General features: G+C 42.8%; 1 protein-coding gene across 1 annotated transcript in view; it reads left to right on the top strand.

The window, feature by feature from the left end:
- The window catches only part of LOC308080488 (GTPase IMAP family member 8-like), a gene marked incomplete at its 5' end in the record, with an annotated part of 30,756 nt that extends 13,350 nt beyond the window's left edge, over positions 1–17,406 (top strand). Inside the window, 4 exons of the mRNA XM_080422386.1 lie at positions 8,852–9,472; positions 11,363–11,517; positions 12,782–12,857; positions 16,440–17,406. Of these exons, the coding sequence (XP_080278512.1) occupies positions 8,852–9,472; positions 11,363–11,517; positions 12,782–12,857; positions 16,440–17,011 (1,424 nt within the window). The 3' untranslated portion in view covers positions 17,012–17,406. The remainder of the gene's footprint in view (positions 1–8,851; positions 9,473–11,362; positions 11,518–12,781; positions 12,858–16,439) is intronic.
- Between the last annotated feature and the right edge of the window lie 1,916 nt (positions 17,407–19,322).

Below are 19,322 nucleotides of genomic sequence, written 5' to 3'. Positions count from 1 at the left end.
TAGCACATTTTAAAGTGATTTGGTAGCTTTTTAATGACCTAGGGTAACAGACTTTTCACCAATAAATACAAAAACTTATATACTGTATGTATATAGGGATATTTTCTCAAACAGGTGCTGACCTTTTTCTCTTTCCGTGGAAGGACAAAACTGGATGGCATCTGCTGAACGCATGAAAGAAGCAAAGACCTGATGACTTTGATCCAATAGCTGATGCATTTTCATGAAGGGGGATCCATCTGAGGTCCTTCGACAGCTTTTTCAAGCCAAGTCTTTGTGTCTGGGTATCTCAGTCGGTAGAGCTTTCACCTTCGGATCACATGGTCATGGGTTCAATCAGGATCAGTGTATGAGTACGGTGAGTGTGGCGCTCCACCTCAGCAATACCAGGGGGTCTATAAGACCCCTGCGTTCTCAGCTGATACTGACAATAAGTCTCAGACTTACTTAATATGAACAAGTGCAACTGCTATGACAACAACGTCAGTATCTGAGCTGCGAATCATGATGTGTCAGATGCTATCCTCTGCAGCTCTGCCTCAGATACTGACATTGTTGACATAACAGTTTCACTTGTTCAAAGACTTGGCTTGAATTAGCTGTGGATTGCCTTTGGAAGGAGGGAAGGATCTCAGATGGATCCCGTTCATGAAATTGCATCAGCTATTGAATCAAAGTCATCAGGTCTTTCATGCATTCAGGGGATGCCACACAGTTTCGTCCTTCCATGGAAAGGGAAAAAGGTCAGCATGGCAAACAACTTCTCCAAATTAGGTTTAACACCTGTTGCAATAAATGATAAACATATGCAAGTCATTGAGGAGTTCATAGTACTCATGTACGATAGAACTTCATAGAAGTAGTTCCTACAAGGAAGTGAATGCAAGTGAAGTGCATTCCAAACAGGACATATATGGGGCCAGTCACTCTTGTGCAGTCCTGTTTGCCAAATTATGCCAGAAGCTGACACGATGTGGATGCAAAAACACTGCAAATGCTTTAAGTTTGGACTTATCTGCACACCCCTCTGTGGTTGCAGTTGCAGTTGCCCAGCCACCATTGTAAATGAAAATGTGTTTATAATGACTTGATAACACAACAAAAAGTAAGCACTAAGCTTTACCAAGCTAATAAATCACTTTCAAATGTTCCATAAATGGATTATGTGTATGGTAATTAATACAAATACATGTACTACAAGCTCATGTGGATAAACCATAAGCAGATGCACATTTCTGCAATTTATCGGCAGCCATATTGGAATACATGCCGCCATATTGGAACCTAATGTTATTTTTTATCTTACTTGGTAGGAATACCTCCAGAACATATTCTCTTATGTTAAAATAAGCCCCAGCAAAGCGATATAGTCCAACACATTGGCCCAGTTGCAGACATTTTGAAAACTGGTGGTGGCCATCTTGAAATCTTAGGAATTCTGTGTGGCCAGAGGTTGATTATCAATTAGGGTCATATGAAGGTCATCTGTGCCAAATTTCGCGTTTGTATCACCAAGTGCACTATGGTATCAATTTTCCGCCTAGCTATAGGCAGATGGCTGCGCAGTCCGGGTGACGATTTTCTTGTGCACTGATAGCCTGGTGTAATTCCCTCATAGCTGTGTCCTTATTAGCTCCAGGATGAATGTAAACAACGGCTACAATCACAATGCTGAAGTCACGTGGTAGGTAGAAAGGACGGCAGGCTATGATTAAAAGTTCAAGGTCTGGTGAGCAGTGGCTATCTAGGATTTTAACATCTTTGCACCAGCTGTTGTTGATCAGGGCACAAACTCCCCCCCCACGTTGCTTACCGCTCAGTACAGGGTCTCTGTCTTTCCTATACGCGCTGAAGCCAGGAGGAGTGATGGAAGAATCAGATGCTAGCTCAGTTAGCCACGTCTCCGTTAGCACAACAATGCACGTGTTCCTCGTCTCAGTGTTATGGATAAGACCTGTGCCTATCTTTTTTGGGGCAAGTGGAAGCTGGTGTTCCGTTACGCAGAGTGGCAGCATTATTTGGTGTCAGCCCTGGTACCATTCCGTGAGACTGGTAAAGTCAAAGACAGACCACGAAGTGGCCGTACCAGGAAGACAACACCCCAAGAAGACTGGTTGATTCACTGAGGGACCATAGGCTTTTTATCTTCCAGAGATCTCTGTCAAAGTTGCAAGACCCATGCTCAGGTGCCAGTCACACACTTGTGACTGCATGGCACTCACCGGCCAGCAGGTGTGTGCCAGTCACAGGTGTGGCAGGTCGCTCAAAACGACAGCGATTACCAACAGAAGTATTTTGGGGCATTTTGGCAACTTCTTTGGAGGTGCTACCCACATGTTTAGCTGTGTTGCTCATTCCACGATTGCACAATCCTTACGCGCTGTTGCCTTGTAGATCTGCTGCCGGTAGCCCCTCCCCCTTTTACTCAACAGCGCTGACAGAGCCGCGATAGACAGACCCAAGGCTCTGGACAGAGACAGAGGAGGAGGAAAGCGAGCGAGAGAGAGAGACAGAAACAAGCCTAGAGAGAGAGAGACGGAGAGAAACGGAGACACAGAGACATGACACGAAGGAGCAATGTACATATGTGTGCGGGAGATGGAGAGGGAGGGAAACAGAGAGAGATAGACGCGACGAAAAACGTTTCTCTCTATCACAGGCGAACAGCCTTTGCCCATGTTGTTGAAGCGCCAGGGGGCGGGTGGGGAGAGTCAGCGCACTGAAGTCAAGGCACAGACGGCTGTGGTGTTGTTGACGGACAACGGATGCACGCTTATGAGAAACAACACAAATAAAACCTGGCAAAACAGTTGCGTGCATTAGCGCAAGATGAGGATAAAGGAAACATTCAGTCTAAATATCCAGTTTGGTAATTCACAACTACTACTACTACTTTTGTATTTGAAACTTTAAATTTCTCTAAATATTATAAACTTTCAGGACAGCCTAAGTACAAATATAATTTATGAAAAGGCTACTATAGGCTACAGTGAAGTCGGACTGAATAATGACTGAAACGTTTTTTCTTTTTTTACTCTCTTGGTGTGGGGATTATCTGGCACAGTAGTTGTGAATTAACACAACTACCCGCCCCCTTGCGCTTCAACAACATGGGAAAAGGCTGTACGCGGACAGCGAAAGTCAGACTCTGGATATTCCAAACCCAACACGGTGCAAACTAAAGTTATTTGTAAAGTTTACAATGTTCGCACGTCACTCGATATAACTTTTTACCAAACGCGGGTGAAACAGTGAACGTGTCACCGCATAAAGTGTGCACGCACATGGACGGACCTCGAGTATCGATCAGAAACAAACAATCATTCACACCTCGCTTACAAAAGCACAGTGTTGGGACTAACGCGTTACAAGTAACGCGTTACTGTAACGCCGTATTTGTTTTCAGTAACTAGTACTCTAACGCATTCTTTTTTTAATTCAGTAACTCAGTTACCGTTACTACATGGTGCGTTACTCCATTATTTTTTATATAGTATTTATATATACAGCGAGGCGAACAGTGACTGAGAATTGTACTTAAGTACAGTACTTGAGTAAACGTACTTATTTACTTTACACCAGTCTCTGTGTCACATGCGGAGACGAGCTGTGAGCGGCTTGGCAAGCTCTCTCTCTCTCTCGCTCTCTCTCTCTCTCGCTCGCTCGCTCTCTCTCTCTTTCTCTCTCTCTTAACAGCGTGTGTGTGTTTATGGGACTAGGAATACCACGATAACGCAATGGTGACTATGAACCACGTACCCAAACCCGTTGGAGGCTGCTTTTCCCAAACTGAAATCTGCACTTAAACTGCAAGGCTTCATGTGTTGTTGAACACACACAGCTTAACGTCGGGTCGGTCGGGAAAGTTACACGACTCACTCGCCCAGGTGGTGTCAATAATAGGCTACTAATCACCGTAATCGTAACAAAATTCAGAATCACAGCGCTGCCTGTTTCGGATTCCGCACGTTAAAGTATATTAATTCATTTGTTTGTCTATTTATTAACTGCTACTAACTGCAGTCCCTGCGGTACATGAAAACTCCTGTTACAGTCAAGGATCACCTTCAACCTGGTGTTTGCACTTTCTCCATTTACGGTCCGTACATCTATATAAACGTTCAGATTTCAAATATAAAGTGCTTACCCCATGGCCACGGATGTTACAATTATGCACGGGACTCTCAAAAGTACCCGTATATTCTGTATTGTTCAATGAAAAGCATTTTAATCCGATCAGTGGCCATTTTCTCATAATGTATTGGAGTGCAATACACCTACCAACCGATAGGGTCACTCAGTTGAAAGCACATGGAGAAAATGGCCACCGATCAGATTAAAATGCTTTTTATTGAACAATACGGATGATACAGGTACTTCTGAGAGCCCGTATATACATGTAACATCCGTGGCCATGGGCTAAGCACTTTATATTTGAAATATGAACGTTTATGTAGATGTACTGGCCATAAATGGAGGAAGTGCAAACACCAGGTTGAAGTTCATCCATGATGGTCGTGACAGTCGACCGTCGTGTATCCATGGCTATTACTCCCTCTAACATTTCCCATGTTTTTAGTTTATTGAAATAATGTCATGCATATTTGTCCAGTGCATAGCCTACTGCAGGCCTTGTTGACTAGATTTAGAAGAGATTTTGAAGCTCTTGCTCCTGAAATTATCGATTATTTTTAAGGGGAAAAGCCATCATTTAACATGCAAGTGAATGGGTGAGAAGCAGAGATTGCCAGGTGCAAATGGTAGTGTAGTAGGTAATTAATGTATTTGTGCAAGATGACCCTGCTACTGTATATAAAATGTGTATATTACTCGTGCAAGATGACCCTGCTACTGTATAGAAAATGTGTATATTACTCGTTCATCATGGTTCATGTTCAAATAGCTCAATCCAAAATATAATGCTTTAGGCCTAAGTGTTAGGCTGTATTTACGCACCTGCTTGTAATTAATGCTTAAACATAATTATGACCGGTATTTTTTATCAGATGTCTGATAAATTTGAATCATTCCGGACATTGGGACCAGCAGATTACAATCCTATAGCGCGACCCCTGGTATAGACTACATTGCTTAGCAGAGTTCAGTGATGCAAATGCATGTCAAGTTGATCAACAGATTGTATTATTCTCCAATTAATAACAGTACTGAAATGAAGGCTATAAGGGCAATAACGGGAGCCCTTTTTTTTTTTAAAGTAACTAAAAAGTTACTTTTCACAGTAACGCATTACCTTTTGGTGTAAGTAACTAGTAAAGTAACTGAGTTACTTTTAAATGAAGTAACTAGTAATGGTAACTAGTTACTGGTTTTCAGTAATTAGCACAACACTGCAAAAGCATATCAACAGCGTGAATTAACATAGGAATGACCGACCTGGCTGTATTCATATCAATGATCCATTGTGTGACCTGCTAAGTAGTCTACTGCAGTAGTTCTCAAACTTTTTCATGTCAAGGACCCCCAAATTGACACTTATTAGCCCGCGGACCCCTATTTGAAAAGATAATTATGCCAGGGACTCCCACAAGGGAATAGTTCTCATGGCTCTAGCAGTGATTCTCAACCATTTTAATTTCAAGGACCCCCAGTGCCATTTATCTCTGGGACCCGATTTATATTGTAAAATCAATGTTAATGTAACTCTGAGAGTGTACAAATGGAACCAAATGGACCCTAACGGTCCATTTGGTTCCATTTTCCCCAAATAGGGGTCCGCGGGCTAATAAGTGTCAATATGGGGGTCCATGACATGAAAAAGTTTGAGAACCACTGCAGTAGACTACTTAACAGGTCACACAATGGGTCATTGATATGCATCCAGCCAGGTTGGTCATTCCTATGTTAATTCACGCTGTTGATATGCTTTTGTACGCGAGGTTCGTCCTTGTGCAGGCGTGCACTCTTTATGCGGCGACACGTTCACTGTTTCACCCGCGCTTGGTTAAAAGTTATCGAGTGACGTTCGAACATTGTACACTTTACAAATAACTTTAGTTTGCACCGTGTTGGGTTTGGAATATCCAAGGGTCCATTTAATTCCTAACTATCCATCATTTAGCTGGGGACCCCCTGGAACTCCCTCAAGGACCCCTGGGGGTCCCCGGACCCCACTTTGAGAACCAATGGTCTACTGTAGGTGGATAGGTTACTGTCAGCAGTAGTGGAAAAAGTACTCAAATATTTTACTTAAGTAAAAGTATCAATACCGCAATGCAGTAAAAGTCTGGTATTTAAAATTTACTTGAGCAAAAATACAAAAGTATTGGCAATTTGGCATCAAAATGTACTGAAAGTATAAAAAAAGTACTCATTATGCAGAATGTCCCATTTCCTAAGTGTTCAACATGTATAAAAATCTTTAGAAAATTAGCCAATCTACAAGCTCACAACAAGTCGCAAAGCCACGCGTTGTGAGCGTGTAGACCGGCTATTTTCAAACAGCCAAAGTATATAGGGATTAAGTGGTTAATGCAGGTTTTGTAATAATTACACACATCTACAGTTTACTAAAGGACAATATTTGCCTCTGAGATGTAGTGGAGTAGAAGTAAAAATACTGAAAATTGAAGATAATCAGTAAAGTGAAAACTCCTCAAATTTGTACAGTACTTGAGTACAAACAAATATCTATCTATCTATATCTAGCCTGTCTGTCTGTCTGTCAACACATTAATTAATAAGATGTATGATGATTAATTATATTATTATATGATTATTATATAATCATTATACGTGCCCCATGCTTATTATAAGATCATATATCTTATACAAATATAATAATCATAATTTTATGATATAATTAATCATCATATAAGTTATTAATAATCATCAAAAAAAAACTAACATAAAAGAAGAATCGTGATAAATATCGTCAAGGACCCCCAGTTTGACATACATTAGAGGCTATGGACCCCCATTTAATGGCATTTCTATCTCTGGGACCTTCGGACCTTTTACCTATTGTAAAATCGAACAGCCTTTTCTGACTCCTACACAACACATGCATCCACAGTATTCAGTGTTATACTGCACTGTTCACTTAGCCACCACTACCATAGCCACTTACATGACCACGCTAATTATAAATACTAGTTCGGCCTGATAGTTTTTCACTTCTGTTATTATGAGTGTTCTTCAATACTGTAGTACCACCTGGTATGGATGTCTGGCTGTAGCCTTAAAGTCACAACTGCTGCAGCAACTGAACATTTGTTCAAAGATTGTTGGACAACCACTTCAGAGGCTCTATACATCTACGTATAATGACAGTATGATAAGGTTGGCAAGGAATATCACTTCAAACACTAGCCATGCTTTGTAAGGAGAATATAGGTTGCTGCCTTCAGGAAGGAGATACGGCCCTCATTTATCAACGCGGTGCAGACCAAATAATGGGCGTACGGCGAGATCACCGCAACTTTCGGCATTTATCAATATATCCTGACGTTGGATTCATCCTACCGTACGCTGAAATCTCACGTCTGGTCGATAGCAGTTGTTGACTTTGGCTGCGCCGTTTATTCCATTGTAGACCTGCGGAGCAGCATTATCTGATTGTCTGACTGGCATCTGGACACATAATCCACTCCAAAATGTGTATATCTACATTAATAAATAATGTGAAAATATATCATTTTATAAACTAATTTAAACAATCTGCTTTAACAGTCATTCTGTTAAGCTTGCATATCTAGATCTACAAGCTCACAACAGGTCGCATCGCGAGGCGTTGTGAGCTTGTAGATCTGCTATTTTCAAAATATACAAGCGCTTCTGCGAGAGAATTTTCGGGAGTCCCGACCATCCTTTCATGGACAGTGAGGTCTACAAACTTACAGTAGCTTGTCCTATGTTATGGAGTTATGTCATAGAGAGTAATGTAGGCTACACAACCTGGCTGGGTTAATGATATAAACCCGACGCTCCAATATTAACGTGGCGGCACGGGATCACTGCATTCCGCCCGAGTCTCATGACTGCTTTATTTAGTGTAACTCGAACACGCACTGCTCGGTATGGGTTAAATAAATGGGTATACAAACGTCTTCCATGCATGGCGATGTGATTGGTATCATAATATGTCATTCATGTAGGCTACAAGCCTGCCTATGTGACAACAAAGATTGTACCGCTACGGATTACATGAAAGACAAAGGAGGGGGGGGGGGGGGGGGGGAGAGAGAGAGAGAGAGAGAGAGAGAGAGAGAGAGAGAGAGAGAGAGAGAGAGAGAGAGAGAGAGAGAGGGGGGGGGGGACGTGTGTGGCGAGGCGAGCGGGGGAAACTCTTTCTTATTGACTTTTCATGCATTTTTTGGGTCGTATTCTGGTTCTTCATGTCGTGAAGTCAGGCGTTTTGTGAATTTTTAAGGGCGTGTTATTTAAATGACGCTTGTTTTCAGACGTGAGATTTATCAACGCTCCGACCTGATGTACGCTAGGATCGGCTGTATAGGATCCTTTGATAAATGTGACTTCGACGTTGGTGTACGGCCGAATATATGGAAAATAATTTTAAGCCGTTTTTTACGCTCCGTTGATAAATGAGGGCCAGTGTTCCTACATACAATAAGGTCAAACTGAAGAGGTCCTTTGTCCATCAGACGACATTGAGGCTTAATCAGGAGTTTAGGCCAGGGGTAGGCTGAGTGGTGGACATTGCTCTTGTCTTTGTATGTCTTTATGTATGTGTTTTGTTTTCTTGTGTCATGTCAAATGTCTGTACTGTTTATTGTTGCATACATGGCTGCTGGGTCGCAAGACAAATTTCAGTGTGAACTGACAAAGTATTATCGTATCGTATTGTATTTCTTTCTTTCTTTCTTTCTTTCAGATCTCATAAATGATGAAGAAATCCGGATTGTGCTGGTGGGGAAGACTGGTGCTGGAAAGAGTGCCACAGGAAACACCATCCTGGGTCCTGAAGCATTTGAATCCACGTTTGGATTCAACTCAGTGACAAAGATCTGTAGTCAGGGCAGTGGTGTAGTGGCTGGTAGAAAGGTTTCTGTTATTGACACTCCAGGCTTTTTTGACACTAAGTTCAGTAATAATGAAACCATTCAAGAGGTCACAAACTGTATTACTTGTGCTGCTCCTGGTCCTCATGTGATCCTGGCTTTAATCGGACTAGGAAGATACACAGAAGAGGAGAAGAACGTTGTGGCAAAGATTCAGAAAGAATTTGGAGAAAGTTCAGACAAATACACCATGATTCTCTTCACTCATGGTGACAAGCTTAAAGGTCAAACAATTGAAGATTTTGTGAATGAATCTCCAGAACTACAAGAATTAATCAGAAAATATAGTGGTTTTTATCATGTCTTTAACAACGAAAGCAAGGATCCCTCCTCTCAGGTCACTGAGCTGCTGGAGAAAATCAACCAGATGGTGGAGAAGAACGGTGGAAGCCACTACACCAACCAGATGTTCCAAGAAGCAGCAAGGAAACAAGGTGAGAGAAACCAGTCATTATTACTCATTAACTCTTTGACTGCCAGAATAATAGTGTAATAGTGTGCCACTGCTGCCAGCGAAAACGAGCGATTTTACTGTACCTTTGAAAATCATGGAATATTCTCCGTGACCTCCGTCCGCACGGAGATCGGCTCATTACACACACGGGTGTTGTAGTATAGGGAAAAAATAATAATTGTCCGGTCGCGATCCTCCATTCCAGAGTTATGGCCAGTTGAATGTGGCTTGTTTTTGCCCAAAACAACAGAAAGCAGAGAAAATTTTACTTTTATAAATCCTTTAACATGAAAGGAAACTAGCTTTATTTTGTTGTGATCACGTGATTTCTGGGTGTACTCTTCTTCGGTAGTGCTTGGATCATTCACAGCCCCCCCTTGGGAGGGGTGGGAGAGTCTTGTCATACAGGATATGATTTGATTTGATTTGATTAATATTAGTCTGTTAATAATTTGATTAATAATAATTTGTTAATAACATGCATCTAAATTTTCCATATGCACACGACTACTTTTTCAACAGTTAATACACACAGTCAAATATAGTAGAGTCCCAAACGGCAATTCCGTGACCATTCTCTGGATGGTATTTTGATGATTTATTGTGATGTGTGTGTATAAACACTCTCCTTCAAACATTAATATCTTAACATTAAATTACATTGTCAACCAAAATAAATTAATGGTATACAGTAGGCTTTGCCTAACAAGTGTGGAAATGTTCATCTTCTCAAAAACAAAACATAAATCCTTGTGTGGTTCATATACAACTTTACAAGTGAGCTGCCTTTGCAATAATGTACTACTGTAACTACAGCTCTAAGACACTAACCTCAGTTTAACCAAATGGACCCAAAAAACAGTTGACCTACAAGCTCATAACGTATCACATTGCGGTGCATTGTGAGCTTGTAGATCTGCTATTTTGTGCACTACTGTAAGGTGAGTCTGAAGAGGTGACTGAGTGCTAGGGGGTGAGGTGGAGTCTGAAGAGGTGACTCTTCAGACTGAAGAGGTGACTCTTCAGACTGAAGAGGTGACTCTTCAGACTACTGTGGAACATTGTGAGTGAATTTACTCACGACGAGCTAACGCTAATGCAGAACGAGATGACGCTGGTTGCTTGTTTCTCTCCGACACGCCAGGTTCTGGGAGAGAAACAACCAGCGTCATCTCGTTCTGCATTAGCGTTAGCTCGTCGGGGACATTCAGCGCCTGTCTGAGTATCATGAGACTCCACAATGAGTACTAGGAGAAAAAAAACAGACTTTGCATTTGTTAAAATAGGCAATTTTCAGTCATACACATTCTCCCATTATGCCGCTGCAAGGGGTCTGCAGAATGTACTACAGGGGCAGATCTGGAATTATTCAACGTTCCTTTGTATGTTGGTGAGTGATTAGCGACACATCAAACATACAAGCTAAAATGACCGAAATTCTCCTTTAAGTTTGCCTCAAAACTGTGCTGGATAATCTGAAAGAATGAGCTGTCTCCTCCTCCCCCCGCCACTGCAGCAGGTGAACACTCCGTGTGTGTGTGTGGGGGGGGGGGGGGGGGGGTGCGACCCGTCCGGTATTGCTGTTGGCAACCCTAGAACAGTTCTATAATAATGCTAAAAGGATAGCACAAAAAGCCCTGGGAGTTTGTTTCCATTGTGGTCCTGTGTATTCAATTCATCAAGACATATAAATACACAATAATATACAAGAAATCATCAATACTAGGAGCAATAAAAGTATATTCACATAACAATTGTGTGTGTGTGTGTGTGTGTGTGTGTGTGTGTGTGTGTGTGTGTGTGTGTGTGTGTGTGTGTGTGTGTGTGTGTGTGTGTGTGTGTGTGTGTGCTGGTCCATCCATCCATCCAGTGAGGCTGGTGCAGGCTGCGGTGAAGGAGGTGCGGGAGGCGGTGACTGACAAGAACAAGGCCTCTCTGTTGGTCAGCCTCAGGCAAAAGTGTCTGGGTCTGCAGGGGGTCAACGATGACAACGCACACATGTACCTGGACCAGCTCACTAGCAAGGTACACAATAGGGTTTAACACCGGGATTACTATTATAATTAGCCAAGTTACTTGCCGCGTTGCCGACCAGGGCAGGGTCCCATCGTCTTTTTTGATCCAATATGGGACGCACTGAATTTAACAGTAATGAACAAAATAAAACACAAGGAGAAAGCCAGTTTGTTGTAGGAGTCGTAGGACCCAGGTTGGACCTCCCATATGTTCAGTCTGCGCCGCTCTGTGCTGCTACGCAGTGTCGGGTGAACGGTAAACGGAAGACTTGCCCCAAAACACGTCACCCCCATTTCTTTCACAGACAAGCGGTTCTTGTATTCTTGTATTTGTTTTAAGGTTAGGAATATAGTTTTACTGAGGTTAAGTGTAGGAATAAAGTTAGGTGTTGGCACCGTTTTACTGAGGTAACGTTTAGGAATAAGGTTAGGTTTAGTTCAGACATAGTTTACTGAGGTTACGTGTACGAATACCAGATGAATACCCCCGGATTTGCCCCGGGGCGACTGTGTTTTGGGGCGAGCGTGTTGCCACGAATACGAGCGCAGCGCCTGGGTATTTAGACCGATGATAGGTTAGTAGGCCTAAGCCTACTAACTCCACCACATCTCCAGAACTGAAGAGAAAACGAACGCTAAAGTTAATGCGTTATGGTTAACGGCACAACACATGGTGAACTGTCTGATCAAACAGAATCCCCAAAACAAGAGCAAACAGTCCCGTAACGTAACGGCACGTCAGAAACACAGAACACCACAGCAGCAGTGCCGGTGTCACACAGGTGGCTACCCCAATCATCTCCCGATATATATGGTATGGAACATCTTGTTCTTTTTTACCCTTTAACGGGAATTCCCGGGAAAAGGTCTGAAAGTTCCAGGGAATTAAAATGAGCTATTTCCCGGAAAATGTTAAACCCTAGTACACACACACACACACACACACACACACACACACACACACACAAACCTCACCACCTGCTGAGTCTTTCATTAGACAGCGCTGTTATTGAGTTCAGAGGTCATTATTGAAAAGTAACACACCAATGAATTCACTGATTGACCAATCAGAATCAAGCATTCAACCAAGCCGTGTAATAATGTGGTTTAATGTGTATGCCGTCATGTGTGTTTGTTGTAGACAGTGGTGTGTGTTTAATGGATACACTTTGCATTGTGTGTGTGTGTGTGTGTGTGTGTGTGTGTGTGTGTGTGTGTGTGTGTGTGTGTGTGTGTGTGTGTGTGTGTGTGTGTGTGTGTGTGTGTCCTACTAGACGGTGATGTTGGACAAAGAGGAGATCCAGGGAGTGGTCAGCTCCTGTAACGCTGCAGCCAAGGCCGAGAGACAAAGTAAGAACCGGGGTCAATTTCTGGTGGCAAGCTAGAAGTTAAGGCTGTTGTTAAGGCATTCCACATTTTGGTGGCATAACAGTAAAATGAATTAATTTCCATGTTTGTGATAAAAACCCGGGCAGGAACGTCATCAGTGGAGCTCCCTCTGGTGTTGTGCCAGAGGGAGTTTCTAGAGTTTCTCACTCTAGTGAAGTAGTCTGACAGGTACATGGGCACTGGTCCCTTGAGTAGCCTATCTTGAAAGCCAGGTCCATTGCAAGTTGCTGGACTCTGTCCTCTACCCTGAGCCATCCCACCCTTGGATAATGAGCAGTTGTGTGAGTCCTAGGTGTGAGGTCTATTATCTCCCTAGCATAATGAGCATGGGTTAGGTGAGTCCTAAGTGTGAGGTCTAGTAGTAGTTTGATTAGTATGTTTTGAGAGGTCTGTAGTTTTGGTTGTAATGCCTCTGAGGTGCTAGAGTACCATGAGGTGCATGCATAGTCAAAATGATATTGTATTATTGCTCCAGCTAATGTCCTCAGTGTGTTCCTACTGACCAGCGAGGAACCGTTGCCCAAAACTATTATTCTTTGGTTGACTTTCTGGATTATCACTGGAAATATGTTTTTTATTCTAAAATACAACTCATATAGGTAATCTCTTCTTCGCATGTGCTGTATGCGAAAGGGCGCTAGGACCCTGGGGGTGCCGCTCAGTTGACAGGGTAGGCATAGTGCACACTTGCGTGTGTGTATGTGTGTGCTTCATAGAGTTAAAAATAATAGAGAGGGCACCCGAAATCCCCTCCCATCCACTTGCATTGAGTTGCTCACCCAGCGCATGAAGCGAATTCACCCCTTCTTCCAGGTTGGAAAGTGTGATGGGCGTAGCCTATTTGGGGCCACTGTGATACGTTCTGCGTCACAGAAGTGACGCGTTTTACGTCACAGAGGTGCGCGGCCCTGTGCGCAAGCTTGTGCGCAAGCTCGAGCCCATTGGTCGAGCCCATTGGTCGAAAACGTTTTTGCCTGTACACAGGCAGTGATCACCCCATGTGCACAGTCAGTGCACACGCTCCCACCACCTCGTACAATTCCCATCCCCCTGTTTCACCATCTCTGGCCACCCTGTGCATTAATATTTTTGTGCACGACTTCTAGAGATTCTTTGCAAGGAACACCAGCTTATTAACCATTTCTGGCGCCAGACAGGATCTCTACTAACAATATTGCCCCCTGTGCTGAAGACTCTCTCTGAGGGAGAGCTGATGGCTGGCACACACAAACATTTTCTTGCCATGTTGCTGAGCCGGGGAAAGTTCACCTTGTATTTATTCCACCACAGAAGCGGGTCCTCTTCATTGTTGTCAAGTGGCGTGACCAGTAGATAGCTGTTCAGCTCAGCTTCTATGGCAGCAGTGGGATCAACTGGTGCTGTGGCAGCGGCACTTGCAGTGGAGCTTTTGAAGAAGCTTCCCAACGTCTTCTTCTTTTTGGTGGGTGGGAGTGGAACTTCTTCTACTCTGACTCTGATGCCCCCAGGACTCTAAAATAAAATAGACAAAAAAAGAAGAAAGCAATTTTCATTATTTCATGCTGAAATATGATAATACAACATCATAATATAATGATAATCATTACTGTATGAAGACCACAATGTTCAGCTCAGTGTACACTTAAACATGTACTTAAATGTAAGATAATATAATAGAATTAACAGTTTTCTATTTCATACATTCCATTCTAATCATTATATTTACCTTGAGTTCCAGCCTGGCTTTGATGATGGGAATGTCGTCTTCAGTGATGTACTGGGTCTTGTATCTTGGGTCTAAGAAGGATATGCCACATCCAGTAGCTCTTGTGTGACTTTATCTTCATACTTACCATTCAAGTACTCTAATATTGTATATTTTAAGGAGTCCCCCCCCTTTGGTGTCAAGAGAGTTGCGTTGAAAAGGCTCAGTACTGGCTTGAGGTGTGAGACACTTACATAATCTTCCCCTGACAGAGCATCAGTGAACTCAAGCAGTGGTTTCAAGTGCCTTGCTGACCGACTCCAGTACATCTAGCTCCTGATGCCCTAGAACTAGGTGTGGTGTATTTGAGTCCTGGAGCCCCATCCAGTTTGGCACTCAGTGATGAGTCCATGGTCTGGAAGTTCGAAGCGCTTCTGGGCCTGCTCAAGTGCCACCCTCTTTTTCCAGCTGTGTGAAAAGTGGCACACCAACTTTTTGCAGACGGCTGTTGTATGGCTGATCCGCTTGTGACTTTTCACTGCATTTTCTAGAGAAGATATGTACAAACAAAATATATAAATTAACCACACATTAACACACATTGTTCCATCTCTCTCCCCCCTCACTCACTCTCTCTCGCTCACTCCCCCTCTCTCTCTCTCTCTCTCTCTCTCTCTCTCTCTCTCTCTCCCCCTCTCCCCCTCTCCTCCCTCTCTCTCCTCCCTCTCTCTCCTCTCCCTCTCTCTCCCCTCTCTCTCTCTCTCCTCTACCTCTCTCTCCTCTCCCTCTCTCTCCCCTCTCTCTCGATCTCCCCCCCTCTTTCTCTCTCTCCCCCTCTCTCTCTCTTTCTCTCTCCCTCTCTCTCTCACACACACACGCGCACACGCGCACACACACACACACACACACACACACACACACACACACACACACACACACACACACACACACACACACACACAATCCCCTGTCTCTCTCCTTCCCTCAGGTGAGCCCAGCTATTCTGTTCCATAAATTATCCAATAAACACCCACATAATCATGCAAGTGGTCTATTAAAACACTAACTCTGCAAGTTCACACAACACATTGCAACAATACAATCTATCAACTTTGCCAGGGTATAACAAACTGTAAGATAACAAAAACATTTTTTTTCTATTTCCAAATGTGTTCTAAACAAAGCCATTAAAAATAAACAGCAAAACGTACCTATTGCCAGGTGTAGCCTGTGCCCGAAGCACTGTAGTCGCATCCACTCATTCTCTTCCAGTGCTTTGTTCATGTTTTATGCGTTGTCAGTGGTCACACACGCCTGCTGCTCCTCCAGCAAGCCCCAGTCTGCTAATGCAGTTTTCATCTCAAGCGCTATGTTGACTCCAGTATGCTCCACGGGGAAGAAGGAAGTCTGCATGCATCGGGTTTTCAGCTCGAAGTTCTTTGTGATGAAACGGGCAGTTAAACTCATGTAGGGTTCAGTCGTTTGACTGGACCACAAGTCGGTCGTTGTGGCAAAATAATCAATGTCACAGAGCTCTGATTGTAAAGTTGGGGAATGGGAATGGAATCACCAAAATGGTTTTGAGACGGTATTTTGTAGCGTTTGTCAAGCGTCCGAACCATTTTGAGGAAGCCCTCTTTGGTGACTATATACACAGGAAGCATATATTTTGCAATATGGTACGTTATGGCATATGTAATCTCTTTGTGCATGTAGGACGTCTTCTCGTATGGCATTATACTACTGAATGCATTGTCAATCAGACCTTGCTTGGGCTTGACACGGGAGGATGTCCCTGGCCCCTCAGTCTCTTTTATTGCTTGGCTCTCCTCATACAGTGCTTTGTGTTTTTTTTCTAGGTGATGAAACATCAACATGGTTGTGTTGCCTTTCTTTGTCGCGACTTTGCGGAGGCAGGACCTACACAACACCTTGCTCTGTTGTGTCGACAATGAAGACTCCGCTACAGGAAGCAAACCAGCTGCTTTCTGTGTCGACAGTGAAGACTCACCTACTGGAAGCAGAGCCACTGCCTTCTGTGTCGACAGTGAAGACTCCGCCACAGGAAGCAGAGCCACTGCCTTCTGTGTCGACAGTGAAGACTCCGCTACTGGAAGCAGAGCCACTGCCTTCTGTGTCGACAGTGAAGACTACACAGGGAGCAGAGCAGCTGTTTTCTGTTCGCACAGAGTTCGTCAAACGAGTGTCAGAGGCCGTGCTCAGAGGTGTGCTGGACATACTGTTTCAAGAGAAGATTCTCAACGATGAAGAGATGGCCATGGTCAGAACAGAGAGAATCAAAGAAAACGAAGCCCGACAACTAATCGACATGGTGAGAAAGAAAGGGAATGAAGCATCTCTGAAGATGATCACTGCACTTCATCAACTAGATCTCACCCTTCATCACCAACTGGGTTTAGACAAACCTTGATTTATCATTCATAAAAACATCCTAATGTTGTCTGATGACTAGAAATCAGAGGAATGGAAAATAATCGATTCTAAGACGCATCGCGATGCGGCCGTGCACAGTTCTGAATCGATGCAGTGATGTGATATAATCGATTATAGTCTGTTAACGTTTATTGGTGATTTGTTTTATTACTTTTGGAAGGCAACATCACATTCAACTGCTTGTGATACTTTGTTAGCTACATGCTAACGCTAACAATGTTCCGCTCCCTCAGAGGGAGAGGGCCTGAGGCTTCAGAGTCATGAAGTCATAAAAAGTCGGCCAGTTTTTTCAAAGCCGACATTGTATTCATCTGTGATTTACAATGCCTTTCTGAACTCTCACAACAGCACGTTGCAATGTGTTGTGAGAAGGTCTGCTATAGACCATATTCACACCGCGGCCATGTTTCTATGAAGTCAATGAAAGTAGCCACCCCGGGTGGCGGCACTTTCAATGTTAAATTCCAATATGGCCGCCGTGTGAATATGGTCTATGGAAAGGCAAAAGGCTCACTTCACATCTCATGGCCCTCAAAGGCAGCGGGTCCATTTGGTTACATGTGTACTCTCAGACGCAGAGTTAAATTAAAATCTTAGCTACTATAAGCAGCAACGTTGTAAAGATGTAATTTACATCTTTACATATTTAATTTAATAATTTTTTTTTGTTGGTTGAAGTTGCATGGATTTACAATTATCTATTCTTTTTTTCTTTTTTTTTCACCCAGTGCCAATTGCCTAATCTTGTAATCCTGGGCGCTACTCTCCCTCTGCCAGCCTGGGGAGAGCCCCGAACTGAGCTCATGCTTCCTTCAATGCATGAGGAGTGAGCAGACCGCTTCTTATCACCTGACAGGGGGGAGTTTCCCCCCAATGTGTTCCTTCCACGTATAGCGTGGAAGGAACACATTAATCCAACCAGTTCCTTTCCCCTCCATCAGGTGCCCTGGCTGACCAGGGGGAGGCAGTATACGTAGATACCAGGATTACTGCATGTTTTTTGGGAGGGTACATACCCTAGGGGACATGGGGAGAACATCCAAACTCCACACAGAAAGGCCCTTTCACCCAATTCTCTATTCTTAAAGTTAAAAGTCAATTTAGCCAGGAGTTGCCCCAGTTGATACTATGTTGTAAAATATTTTTACCATTAGCTGTGCTATCATACACATACATATCATACTCAGACATATTTTTATAATTGTGACGTGGAAAGGGCACAATTTGAAAAGACAATTAACATACAAATATGAGCTCGATTGGGATGTTTTTATGTGTATATATTATGAGCAAATAATTTTGGTGGACTTTGTGCCTTGTGATTTTTATAATGCATTGTTTTATATTGATTTTATTATTGCCTCAATGTTGTAAATTATTTGTACGTGTTTTTTATGGAGACATTTGTGTGACCTTGCCGTTTTAATAAAATTGAATACATTTTTTACAAATTTCGAACATTTTGAACTTTTTTTTAACATTTCTAAACTTTTTTTCAACTAAAAGGCAAAGTCTGGATCTGGTCGAGGTCAGACTGGGTCCCAGACCGGTACTGCTTGCCGCTGTCGCTGTTATATTGAAATTCTTTATTAGGAGTAACCCCTTGAGATTCAGGATCTCGTTTTCGAGGGGGTCCTAGAGACAGCAGTACAGTATACAGTAACATATAATAAAACTATAATATAACTGAAAACAAAATATCAACCGGACAAGAAAAAACACATAGGACAACACTATCAGGCTATTATACTCTAACAAGCACAAAAAGATGGATCATTTGTTCAGAGTCAGATATCATTGTCATTTTCAACGTCAGCGATAGTATACAGAAATAAAGTGTAGTGATGTAATGGTCATGCATGTACAAGAGATCGTGTTATAAGAAGCCAGTGCACTTTTGAACATATTGAAAGATGATATGGTTCGAAAATGTACCGGTAGATTGTTCCAATCAGAGGGGGCTTTAAACATGAAGGCTCTCTTACCTAATGATGTGGAAACTGAAGGTACATAAAAGTAAGGCTGCGTGGAGTGCCTCAACTGGTAGTTGTTAGGGGATGGTCTTAGAAGCTGTTTGAGATATTGAGGATAGTTGAAATGTATACATTTAAAAATAAACTGTAACCAGTGACACTGTCTTCTTATTGTGGGAGAGGGCAATTGAAGATTTTCATAGTACAGTGGTGAATTGTAAAAGGACAACCTAGGACGAATCTGCACAGTTTGTTATATACAGTATTAAGCATAGTCAGGTTGGTTTTGGATGCGGCTTGATACACAACATCGGC

This window comes from Gymnoscopelus braueri (assembly GCF_963280865.1).
Source record: "Gymnoscopelus braueri genome assembly, chromosome: 24".
NCBI lineage: Eukaryota > Metazoa > Chordata > Actinopteri > Myctophiformes > Myctophidae > Gymnoscopelus > Gymnoscopelus braueri.
The sequence above is the reverse complement of the archived record's forward strand: the minus strand, read 5'-3'. Positions and strand labels throughout refer to the sequence as shown.